At 43.1% G+C, this 13,420-nt stretch overlaps 1 protein-coding gene across 1 annotated transcript in view; it reads left to right on the plus strand.

Moving 5' to 3' along the window:
- The window catches only part of LOC122436770 (uricase-like), a 31,749-nt gene extending 19,074 nt beyond the window's left edge, over positions 1-12,675 (plus strand). Inside the window, exons 5-8 of the mRNA XM_043460839.1 lie at positions 5,600-5,786; positions 7,557-7,680; positions 9,769-9,852; positions 11,971-12,675. Coding sequence (XP_043316774.1) covers positions 5,600-5,786; positions 7,557-7,680; positions 9,769-9,852; positions 11,971-12,045 — 470 coding nt within the window. The 3' untranslated portion in view covers positions 12,046-12,675. The remainder of the gene's footprint in view (positions 1-5,599; positions 5,787-7,556; positions 7,681-9,768; positions 9,853-11,970) is intronic.
- Positions 12,676-13,420: the final 745 nt, after the last annotated feature.

Below are 13,420 nucleotides of genomic sequence, written 5' to 3' on the forward strand. Positions count from 1 at the left end.
TGTCACAAGAAATGCCCTTACATAGGCTTAACTGAAGAAAATAATTATTATCCGACACACACACACTGCAGTTCACATGCTGAAGGCTACTGTTTTTTGTTATTTAGTTGCTAAGTCAAGTCTGAATCTTTTGTGACCCCATAGACTATAGCCTGCCAGGCTTCTCTGTCCATGGGATTTTCCAGGGAAAAATACTGGAATGGGTTGCCATTTCCTTCTCCAGGGATCTTCCCAACCCAGGGATTGAACTCACATTTTCTTCATTGACAGGCAGATTCTTTATCACTGAACCAGCAGGAAAACCCAAAGGCTACTGTTACAAACCTCTAAATGAGACTTTCAGTGGGTGAGGCTGGCTAGAGTCATGAGAATTCTGCCCCCTTGAATACATATACTCAATCACACATTCAACCTACAACTTTCCCCAGCAGGATATGTAACTGGGTTTCTCCTAGTGGCCTGGATTCATTTTTATTGATTGAACAAACATTTAGAGAAAGCCCACTGAATCTGAGGAACCCATTTTAGGCCCTGAGAATTGCTGTAAAACTCCCACTACTCTATTGTTTCCTACCATATCTTTTAAAGTTACATCATGAAGTGTACTTTTAGCTGTTTCAGAGTCTGCTAGTTCCATGGGGGAATCTGGAAGAGAGAGAAATTTTTCACCAAAGGGATGAGGGTGGGTGTTATGCTTGTGACTTCCTCAGCTCTGAGAGGAGAGCGAGGCTCTACATGTGTGGCGCAGGCTGTGGTGTAGGCATTATATGGAACCTCAATCTTCCAAACTCTTTCTCTCATGAGTCTCTGTGACCTGCAAGCTTAGACAAGCCTTGAAGTCACTAGGATGGTTAAGTCATTAATTTAAACTCGTTGAAATAAGCAGAACACCCTGCCAACACACACACGCACACACACACTATCTGAATTATAATACATAATTCTTTAAGCATCAAATTTCCCCCAATCTGACACTAATTATAAAAATGCAACTAAAGCATAACCAAATCAAGGAATGAAAGGTAAAGAAGATATTTCAAATAAGAGATACTATCTTCTAGTGGTGAAAAAAATCTCTTGACATGGGGACTAGCAGAGGTAGGAAGATGGTTTTAAGGAAGTGGGAGATGAAAATGAAGTCCAGAAGAAGAGATTTAAGAGGTGTCAAGCCGGGCAGATGGAAGAGAAGAGAGGAAAATGGGAGACTCAAGACAGAGAGGGCCACTGCCGAGAAGTTTACGTCTGTCGTTCTGATGTCAAGACTAAGCCACTCATCAGTTATTTCAAATGAAAATTTCTGGGCAAGCACAATATCTTTTAAAAATCATCTTGAGGATCACTTTGCTGTACAAAAGCCCAGTTAACTTCCTTCCGTGGGGTGACGTCATCTCTCCTCATCCAGAATTGCACACAGAGAGCTTTCGCCTTCCTTCCATGAGCTAAATGGACTCTCAGAGGCAAATGATATTTAATTGATCTTCACTTGTTCTAGCACTTTCCAGGTGTGAGGTTTTCTACTAGAATTATTTAATATAGTTTTAAAATAGTCCCCTTTTAGCTATTTGTGTCCTTTTTGGAGGTGTTAAATGTGGAAGCAATTATCCTTTTCTTGACAGGATTTTTTTTTTCTTGGTTCAGTAAAGCTTTGTGCTTTGTGACACCTGATGCGTAGGTAAGGAATCAAGCTTATTTTCTATTAATTTGCAGTGAGTTTCTTTCCCTTAGAGACCTGAAGGGGTAGGATGTATGCTTCTCTGAGAGAGAAACCACAATCTGTTAAGTGTGTAGGAGGACACTAAAAGCTGGAAAAGATTATATTCTAGCAAAGGAAAATGTGGAAATCTTCCTTTTGTGTTACTCCATAAACATGGCAGAAAGGCAAAAAAGAGCTGATTAAGTGGTTTCATGGGAGGTAACCTAGAAAAGGACAGTCTTTAGGGTTGAATTATTTCTTGTCTTCTAAATTGGAATCTTTTTTAGAGTGTGTGAAGTATCATATTTTTAGTTGATGGGCCCATGAATTTGAAAGGCTCAGGTTCCTACCAGTGTTCAGTAAGCTGGGGCATCGCCAGCAGAAAAGATAAAATAAGCTCCCAGATTTCATCGAGGGTGTCTGATGTGTGCCAAGAGAATTTATTTTTCACATTCAAAGAGAATAAGTTTTTGTTGTTGTTGTTCATAGAATGATGAGCATACCAGCGTAGATAGTTTGCGTTCTGCCTAAACCGTGGCAGTAGTGAACTGTCTTGGAGAATGTAAGATGTTTTATACTGCATGAAACTGAAGCCAAAATATGTTAGAAAATACAACTGCTTTCTCCATTTTCAGATTCTAGTGAGAAAGTAGATCATTTCAAAGTTGCCTAGCAAACTGCCACTCCCCAAAGATTAACAAATATCATCCCAGAGCCAGAGGCGGATAGGAATGGCATGTCAGAAGGAGTTTTCAGAACCCAATGATTCTTTGTGAAACATGGGCAGTATTTACAGGGGGTTGAAGTCAGTTAGGGCAAAATCATCTTAGTAACTTCTGTAGAGCATTTCCAATGGGGCAGCCATTTCACTGAGTCCTTTATGTGTACCATATTAGACATCTATCACCTCTAGGAAATAGTTATGATTATCATCTTCTGAAAATGAGAAAATCAAGATAGAGAGAGGTTAAGTAATTCTATCAGGGAAATACTACTCATAAACAGGGGAGGAGAAGCATGAAGAGCACTGGAATTGAATTCGAATGATCAGAGTCCCAAGACTGTGGACTCAACTGTATGGAACACAGAATCTGGAAATCCTTTTATGATTGAGACAGTTGAGGGGTCCAAGTCTGGTTGGCTCACAGAGATGCTGGTGATCAAGGCCACCTATATAGGAAAAGTGGAAATGGATAGAGTTTACCTTTGGTTTCTCTTGCCTTCTCTTTATCCACCTTCAAGGGTTCCCACCACTTGTTCTAACGCCACTCCTCATTGCAAATTGAAGTCTCATTTCTAGAGGATTTTTTTTCTAGGAGGGATTGCTATTAGAAGTAAATTATGATACTAGTTTATAATTTATTAAGGAGTCACTCCTTTAAGGGGTCTTGGTATTTCAATAGGAAATTTTTGAATGATAAAATATTTTCAAAACATATAGGGATCATTTCTAAAAGTGATGCTTCATTTCAAACCAATGGGGATGGTATTTTTCAACTAGGGGCTCTGTCTGAAGCCCTCAAAGCACATTGTGGAATGGCGGTGGCAACTTTCTTATCTCTTGGAAAGTCCTCTTTTATTACAGAAATGGAAAGATAGAATTGAAAGAAGGAGGAAACATTTTGAGGATGGAAAGTGATGCAAAAAGGGGGAAGAAAAGCACGAAATCTCATAATGGGGTGGTGAGTTCCAACTCCACCTCTGCTAGTGTCTAGCCAGGTGACTAGAATGCATGTTGGCAGTCAAGACCTTCTCAGTGTTGCTGCCCTCCCCCTCTACCCCTGCCATACTGTCTGAGAGCTGAGAGGAGGGGCCAGATCAGGAAGGGAAATGCTAGAGATTGATAGAGGAGAACTGTCTAGAAGGAAAAGACTGTAAGTTATGAGGCTAAGTTGCTAAGGTGAATCAATGGCATTGCATTCATTCATTCATTCATTTAATGGATATTTATTGATTGCTTCTGCAATTCTCTTGGGTCTGAGACTAGACTCACTTGGATTAGCTCTACACTGCATTTTGAAATGCTGATTTTGCAGAATTGTGTCTTTATACACTTAGAATCTGATAAAGCCAACCAACTTAAGGTATTAAGTCCAGGTATTCTCTTGATCCTTCTTCAAATAAAGCTTCCAATGAGAACTTTGGAATGTTAAACAAATACCATTTTCTATCTTACCACATTATCCTAGAATACTCTGGCCAGAATGCTTATTTAAGCAGCACATATTTAATCAGCAGATCTACCACTAAACAGGGCCCCTGCTCTCTCTGGTAGGTACACACATGTGGTTGGGAAAATATCAAAAATATAGTCATTGTTTACCTACTTGTGAAACTCCAACGGTTCCCAAGTTAACCACAGCAATTGAAATCACATAGGATGATGTAAACCACTGGATTATTAAGAACTGTCCAGGATTTTAATTGACAATCATGCATTACATTCTTATTCTTCAACCAGGGCCATGTGCAACATAGTGATGCGTGATGATATACCTCCAGCTTTTGACTTAAGATTTTAGGTCAAAAGGGGTAGATATTAGTCAGGACTGACTTCAAGATCTAAAAGAGGTTGACCTTAGTCATCCTGCTTTGACTATGCTATTGGGAGTTTGCACCCAACTGCTCCCTGAGTATACCGGCCTCACCAGTCTGCACATACAAAATAAGGCCATGATGATGTTAATTCCTGAATTTCCCTGGCCTTGTCGTTCTCTTATTACCAAACTGTTGAACCTCTCCAGCCCAGCTCTCCCACCGTCTCCCAGCCTGAGGGCTGTCTCACGGGGGCTCAGGGAGCAGTCCGCACCCACTGAGGACAGCTGCGGCCTCAGCTCCGTCCAGCATCTGCTGTGCTGGCTCCCACTGCTCCTGGGGCAGAAAGCCGCTCTCCACAGACACTGTGTCCTGGGCTTCCCACTGTGTCGCCTGGTGCCGTGTTCTCTTCAGGCGACACCAAATTGCTGGAGCTACAGTGTGTTCCACAGACGAAAAGAAAGACCCCTCCCCTCACTAACTCAGTACCCTACCTGTCACCTGGGCCCTGAGCTAGAACTACCTGGCTTAAGAAAACAAGGTTTTCAGATTTTTGCCTCTCTCCCCACCACCTTCCCAATGCACCTCATGAGGTGATGTCAGGCACTGCCAGAGAGACATATCATCTCCTCCAATATTTTCAACTCTGCCCTCTCTCCCCCAGGTCTCCACAAACCAACTCTGCCCCCCTCTCAGTTCAGCCGAAAGCTAAAAACCTTTATGGGTGTCCACGTATGCAATCTATAACTTACGGATCACTGATCTCATCTTCCCAGTCTCCATTTAGGTTCATTCGGGCCCATGCTGCTACCCATTCATAAAATTGTCTGGTTTTGCTGAGTTCATAAACACAGAGAACTGAGGGGTCTGGTGGGGTCTGAGGGGTCTGGAGCCATTCGGCAGTATAGAGAATGCACATGAGAACCACCCCCAATTGAAGGCATCACAGTGCTGGACAGAAGAGCTGCTTTTGAGGAGTTTATGAACTCTTTCCAGCATGACTGCCTGCTGAGTGAGATGGAGCTCAAAATGTGGAAAGTAATTTGGCCTAGAAGACACACTTGTACGTAGCTGAGAAAAAGGTTCCTGTGGGCTTCAACACAGCCTGGAGGTTTAGTCTCTGCCCTTCAGTTCTCTTAGGGCGTGAGAAGGCAGGGAGTTGTGGAATTCAGATAGGGGGAAAGGCACACCATCTTCATCACATGGACTTCGGAGGAGACCAAGAGACAGAACTCTTGGGGAGTGATGTTACTCTTCATACAGACACAGTGTGCCATGTTTTATTGACCCCAGAATCCTCAGGGCTAGGCAGTAAGAAGGTGCTGTTTCCTTTATGACTTCATCCCCTCTTACTTTTTGACTTAAAAACAGGACCTCCAGTCATTCATTCTGGAATCAAAGACCTCAAGGTCTTGAAAACCACGCAGTCTGGATTTGAAGGCTTCCTCAAGGATCAGTTCACCACCCTCCCTGAGGTGAAGGACCGGTGCTTTGCCACCCAAGTGTACTGCAAGTGGCGCTACCACCAGGGCAGAGACGTGGACTTTGAGGCCACCTGGTATGAAGAAGTGCTAGGGTCTGGCACTGGAGCAGGTAGTGTCCGCCCTCTTTTCCAGGGGCCTAGGAGTCTTCAGTCTGAAAGAGAAACTTGGAAGCCATTTAGTTCAACCTCCCCATTGTAAGAAATCCCTTCTGATGGGTAACAGAAAGAACACTGGTCTTACTCTGAGTTAGTAAACCTGCACTTGAATCTTAGATGCTCTTAGCTATAACAGCCTTAAGTGGACTGCCTGATTTCTCTGATTCTATCTTTCCTAATTGACTAAATCAGTAGTACACAAACATGATTGGGTATCAGAACCACTCGGAGGGTTTGTTACACTGTAGCTCGCTGAGCCCAGAACCCAGAGGTTCTGATTCTGTGGCCTGGAATGGGGCCTGAGGACTTGCATTTTCTAACAAACTCCCAGGTGTTGCCCATGCTGCTGGACCAGAGGCCACACTTCCAGAATCACTGGATCAAATGAGGATAGTGGCCTTGTCACTTCATAGCAGGTGCAGGGAGAGCTAAACCAGGCTGACCAAACTCGTCCCAGTCTGTCAAGGGCTTTCCTGATTTTAACACTGAAGGTCCCATGTCCTAGGAAACCCCTTGGTCCCAGTCAAATTGGCCACAGTAGGCCAAACTCAAAACAAGATGACAGTTACAGAAGCATTTTCTAAATGATAAATTCTTTAACATTGTAAAGGTATGACTTTTATTTTAACATCCTCGACAATCAGTGATTAGGCCTCTGAATTCCCAGTTTGCTTTTGACCAGGTATCTCATTCCTTTGTCAAAGTTCTAATTGTTAGAATCTTGTACTCTGTGATGAGCCAGAATCTGCCTCCGGTAGCTTCCTCCCACGGGGAGAGTGTTGCTCTGCTCCTTTTATTATATGCTAGGTTGGAAATGCTTGACGAGAATCTCACCTCAGTCTTTTTATTTTCCCTTGTTTTTTCAAGTGTTACCCATGGGCAGCAGTCTGATGTATTTATGTTGAAATGAGTATGAAATTGAGAGTCAGGGTACCAGCTGGGCATCCCACTAAGGAGAAGGACTGAGAGTGAATCATTTAACTTTTAAGCTCAGATTCCTTCCAAATTGGGGATGATAATAATAATAGGAACTGCCTCAGGTACATTGGGAAAATTTAATGAAGTAATCACATAAAACACTTAGCCTACAGCCTGGCATAGTAAAACCCCTCAAAAATGCAACAATTCAAGCAACCAGCCAAGCCAAGCAGCACAAAGATTAGAATATGACGAAGTCTTCCTAAATTCTTCAAGCATGGAGGGGAAACTTACCCTGGGATGCCCATTGAGCCCTGGTGCCAGATTATGAAGATAGCCTAGTTATGTGCAATATGTCTGTTGCCTGGTGTGTGTGTGTGTGTGTGTGTGTATGTGTGTTGGCATTATAATATTCCCGTGCTGTGCTAAGTCACTCTGTTTTGCCTGACTTTTTGTGCCCCTGTGGACTGTAGTCCACCAGGCTCCTCTCTCCATGGGATTCTCTAAGTGGGAATACTGGAGGGGGTTGCCATGCCCTCCTCCAGAGGATCTTCCCAACCCAGGGATTGAACCCCCATCTCTTAGGTCTCTTGCCCTGGCAGGTGGGTTCTTTACCACTAGCGCCACCTGGGAAGTCCCTATAATCCTCTCTAAAACCAGCAATAAAATTGTTTTGGGGGTGGGGGACACAGGGTCACCATATCTTAGTTTCACAGTGAATTCCCAAAGACCACCCTGTGGGAGCCCTCAGTTCTCCTTTCTGTGTTCTAGGGAGGCTGTCAGGGGCATTGTCCTGGAGAAATTTGCTGGACCCTGTGACAAAGGCGAGTACTCGCCCTCAGTCCAGAAGACCCTCTATGACACCCAGGTGCTCTCCCTGAGCCAGCTTCCTGAGGTTCGTTTTGTCACTTGCCATTCTGAAGACTGAGAGAACTTTCTGTGTCTCCTGTTAGCTCTCAGAAAGAGCTGAGAGTTAAAATAAGAAAGTGGAAGACACATGAAAAATGACATCTGTTGTTGCTCAAAAGCTTGTTATAGCAAGTGAGAAAAGGGAAAAAAAGTGGAAAAATCTGTGCAACCTGAAAACATAGGCCACTGCTGTAGTTCTTTAGTTTTCTTGAAGACTCTGAGTCTCTTCAATTTGCTACAATTTGAGTCTCATATTTAGGACACTCTAATGGCCTGAAGGAGGGGTAATTATCCCAAGGGTCTATGTTTCAGGAGAGCCGGAGAATGAAGGATAGATGCAGAGAGATTGCATCCATCCATCCATTTGATATTATTGAATGTTACTATGTCTCTATCAGCACATGAGAAAATCAGGGACAAATTAGACATAGAGTCCCATAGACTCTACCCTCAATGAGTTCATCATTCAGTGAAAGAGGAAAATAAGTAAGCTAAATATTCAATAAACAATAGAATATTATGGAAATTCAGAAGACAGCACCTAACTCAAGTATATGGGAAATGCCTATCAGGCTCTCTGGAAGGAGAGGTATTTGAGTTGAGCCTTAAGGGACAAGTAGGGGTTTTCTGGGTTCATACTCAAGGATGAGGGAGGGGTAGGTATGGACAACAGGAGGCAGCATGGAACAGGCATTTATTGTTGAAGGTCTGCCACGCGTTAGGCTCCAGGAGTGAAAGCCCTTCCATGTGCCTAGGTGGGAAACAGGTCTGGAGGGCTTTGTGGTCTTTGTAGAGTCTATATTTTATCCTGAAAAAATCTTAGGAGCCACCAAGGGGTCTAAACAAGGTGCCACGCTACCAGCTTTGCACTCTAGAAAGATCGCTCTGAAAGATGTGTGATAAATTAAAAGGATGATGGGCCATAGACAAGGAGACCTATTGGGAGGTTATTGCAGGAAGCTGGAAAGGAGGGCATGAACCATGGCCATGATGGGATGGAGAGGACAGTGCTATCCTTAGACCTGTGCAAGAGGGACACCCACCATGGCCCAGAGGCCCCCTTCAGGTCATCCTCTAGCTATGCTTCTCTCTACTGGAAGAGGCACTTCAAGGCAGTGAACACTTCGGGAGCCCATGCTTCCCCTTATAGACCATTCTCTGGGATGTTTACCGTTAGGCAACTTGACATGCAAGCTGGAATATCCACCCACGTGAGTCCAAGAGAGAGGATAGGGTGGGCCAGGGGTTAGGGGCTGGCTCTTCCCATGCTACCAGGTCCTGGCCGATGATGCAAGGAGTCAGAGGATTTAAAATTTGGTCCTGGCCTTCCAGATAGTTTTGAAGGACTGAAGGATAGTTGTGAAGGACTATCTGTTAAGTTACAGAGATAGAACATATTTCTATCTCTGTATTTTATCTTGATTCATAACTTTAAATCTTTAAACATGTGGTATGAGTGTGTGCTAAGTCACTTCAGTTGTGTCCAACTCTTTACAACCTTACGGACCATAGCCTACCAGGCTCCTCTGTCCATGGGATTCTCCAGGCAAGAACACTGGAGTGTGTTGTCATTTCCTCCTCCAAGGGATCTTCCTGACCTAGGGATTGAACCCACGTCTCCTGCATCTCCTGCATTGGCAGGTGGGTTCTTTACCACTAGTGCCACCTTGGAAGTCCAAAACATCTGGTGTGGGGACCTCCAAATGCTCTTAGTCCAGGGCCTGCAAATGTTGAGGACAGGCCTGGAGAAGAGGGTATGGACTGAGTGGGAACTGAAGAGGTTGATGGGCCAACATCTGGAAGCCAGCTGGATGCTGAATATTTCCCAGGTGTCTGACCCCAGGAGATTTTACTTTTCTGAGAAATGGATTTCATACACAGAGGGATGGGTGAGTCCATCATTTAATAATAGTACTAGCTAGACAGAACAGTGTCGAGCAGTAGAGGAACATCAGACGGTGTCCCAGAGACAGAGGTGGAATCTGAGTAATGAGCTAATTAGAGGTTGGGGGCGAGTAGTGATAGAGACAGATTCCTAGTTTTCCAATGTAATACATATTATTGTGGATTCCAGATAGAAGATATGGAAATCAGTCTGCCAAACATTCACTACTTTAACATAGACATGTCCAAAATGGGACTGATCAACAAGGAAGAGGTAAGAGAACTTTTAAAATATTTGAAGCACATTTCCCCTGCCTTGCCCACTTTTTAACCCTCTTTGTAAACTTGGGGTGATACAACTGCCACAACTCTTTTTTTTTCCATTTATTTTTATTAGTTGGAGGCTAATTACTTTACAATATTGTAGTGGTTTTTGTCATACATTGATATGAATCAGCCATGGATTTACATGTATTCCCCATTCTGATCCCCCTTCCCACCTCCCTCCCCACCCCATCCCTCTGGGTCTTCCCAGTGCACCAGGCCCGAGCACTTGTCTCATGCGTTGTGGCTGTTGGGATATTTATAGTTGCAACGGTTTAGAGCCCACTTAGACTCTGGCCTTTCAATATCTGAGGCTGGTATGCCATAGAAGTGGATGAATACTTATAGAGGAGGCTTGAAATTTGCAGAGAGTAAAAGACAAAGAAAGAACAGAGTGTGCCCAAAGAAACAGCTCTGAGATCCACTTCTCCAAAAGGTGACACAGAAGGTCACAGTTTCATTATTTTTCCATCACAAGGCAATGAGAAGAAAGGAAAAAGTTATCTTTTTATTTTCTTCTATCATCCCTTTTAAATAGTCAGTTTGAGTAGCATGCAATAAACACACACAAAATGAAAGATATTTGTGTTTCTAATTGCGATTACAGCAGGCAAGACGAGGAAGTTCAGTTTTCGAAAGGAAACCCAGCCTTAGAAAAAGCACTTAACCATGACTTGCTTTTAGACATGGCAGAAGGTTCAGCCAAGCTAGTGTGTCTCACTAGGCAGCCTGAAGTCCCAACAGATAGGCCTGCTGTGCTCAGTCGTGGGAGATCAGAATTGTCCCTCCCCACTTGGATCACTCTCAGACTGGCAGGACGTCTCTGATCCATCTTCCCATGGGCTTCCAGGGTGCTAAAAAAAAAGCACCATTCTGTTGGCTGCTTCTAGTGTGTTGGGGAAGTGAGACAGGAAGGGACCCTCTGTTACCGTGGCTGCGCAGCCAGAGAATCATCTCCTTTGATGGCAAAAGGTCAGTGAAGGGTGTCCAGAAGGTCCTACCTTCTGGGCCCACTGCCCCAGGAGCCTTATCAGTCACAGCCGTCTGGCCAGGTACCTTGTTTCTGTTCTGTGCGTTAGGCTCCATCACACTCTGTACTGCGACAGCTGTGAGGGAGGCTGGGGAGCAGCGCTGGGCAAGTAAGGTCATGCTGAGGTGCCTGGCATGGCTGAAACAGGGCCTGAGTTGCAGAGGACAGTCACTGTCCATTCAGCTGGAAGGACAGGCAGCCCTGTGTACTTCAGAGGATGTAGGGGACGTAGATTCCCAGAATGCCACTGTTAATTTGGATGTAAAGACTCTTTTGACAGCTTACTTTCTAAAGGGCAGAAAGGGGACATGTTCAGCAAAGATGACACCAATGGGCCTCAAACAGAAAAAGGCTCAGGCTCATGGCTAGAGCAGTGCATAGCTCAGGAACCCCAACCTAAGGAGGCCTGATACCGCAGGCCTGCAATGATCCTAGCTCGATGGTGTTCCGGTAGACCAAGGCCACGATGTCTTTTGCTCTAAGAAGTCAGACTCAAAACTTCCCCTGGAGACCTGCAGGCAGGAAGGCCTGAGGTCCTTTGGGTCAGGCTCTGTGTAAAGGCACTCAAGGGGGTGAGCAAGCTGTCCCTATGTCTGTGTTTGCACCTTGAGGATGGCTGGTCACGCTTGGGTCCTCACTCAGCAAGTGCCTACAAAGTGAGGGCAACATATGAGAAGCAGGAGTCAGGACACAAAGAAAACAGCAGAGAAGTGACTAACGCAGAGTGGAGGACAGAAGAACTGCAAATGCACAGCTGTCTGGAGCCATTTAGCACTGGGCTAAGAGTCCTGAGGACCTCAAATGTCCCTGAGGGCATAACTGTATTATAGCATTGGACAATGATTGATGTTCAAAGTGAGTCATCAAGCAAAGGCTAAATTATGTTCACTACACTCTGTTTAAAAAGCAGGGATATGTAATGCATCTGAGAAACATTTATATCCTGATAATTAAAAACTGTTGAAAAACTCTAATTTTCTGGAAAATCACCTCATCTCTCTTCGGTGTCTCTGAAGGTGCCCTGTGGTTTTTCTACAGGTCTTGTTACCATTAGACAATCCATATGGCAGAATTACTGGTACAGTCAAGAGGAAGCTGACTTCAAGGCTGTGACATTGTGGCCACCAGTGGCAGTCCATGCTCCATTGAGGCATTCCTTAAGCCACTTGTGATGCTGGAAATCATAGTGTATGGTCATGCAAATTTTCAACCTAGTATGTTGATTTATAGTGTTCATTTTCCTCCTAAATGAAAGAATTCTTCTATACCTAGTTCAGCAAAGTATTTTGGGATTAGTAATTAAAACATGTGTTGTGGATACAGTTTATTTCACAAATGCTGAGTAGTATTAGAATAATCATAAATCAGTATTTCATTTTAGTGGTCTTGGGCCTTCCTATCTTAGAGGAGCTTTAGAATGCATTCAATAGGAAGATAATCATGAATCAATGGAGGTGTGATAACAGTTAATCTTGTGAACAAATTTAAGAAGCCAGCATTGCTTTCATCCTACTGATGCTAAAACTTGCTCCTTGGCCATGCAGAAAATGTAATGATAAAGTAATATTTTGAAAAATATCACCATTGTGACTTCAATTAGACTGAATATTTGAGTTCTTAAATATGCTCTAGCATATGTATTATTGGGAGTTTATTTCTACTATAAAAGTACTTTTGAAATTTTAATGTATTGGTTTTATGACTTTTACAGCCCTTAAAGAATGTTTAGTACACACTGAGGCATTGTAAAAAAGTATAAATTGTTTTTCTTTGAATAATGTATCACTTTTGCACAGAGTCACATTTAATAAATGGTAAGTCATTCCCCAGGTGGCTGAATATACATATAGAAAGAAGACTAAAGACTATATGTATGAATGTATCAGCAGTGATGATTTCTGGATGGTGGGATTATGAGTGATTTTTATGTTTTGTCTTGTGATTGAATCTTCTAGATATGAACATTTGTTACTTTTATAATCAGAGAAATAAATATAATTGATGATTTAAAGATACATGTGTATTTGAATGGTGGTCATCTTTACATCAGTAAACTAACACTACTGTTGTACATATACCATAAATCTTCATAAACTGGAATTTTAGAAACCCATGACTAAAAGTTGTTTACATGAACATCCTAGATAACCTCTTCCATTAGAAAATTGTCATCCTGCTTATTTAACTTATAGGCAGAGTATATCACATGGAATGAAGGTATATTATCACCCTGCTTATTTAACTTACATGCAAAGTACATCATATAAAATACCAGGCTGGATGAAGCACAAGCTGGAATAAAGATTGCCAGGAGAAATATCAATAAACTCAGATATGCAGATGACACCACCCTAATGGCAAAAAGCAAAGAGGGATTAAAGAGCCTTTTGATGAAGGTGAAAGAGTAGAGTGAAAAAGCTGACTTAAAACTCAACGTTTAGAAAACTCAGATCATGACATCTATTCCCATCACTTCATGGCAAACAGA

This window comes from Cervus canadensis, chromosome 2 (assembly GCF_019320065.1).
Source record: "Cervus canadensis isolate Bull #8, Minnesota chromosome 2, ASM1932006v1, whole genome shotgun sequence".
Classification (NCBI taxonomy): domain Eukaryota; kingdom Metazoa; phylum Chordata; class Mammalia; order Artiodactyla; family Cervidae; genus Cervus; species Cervus canadensis.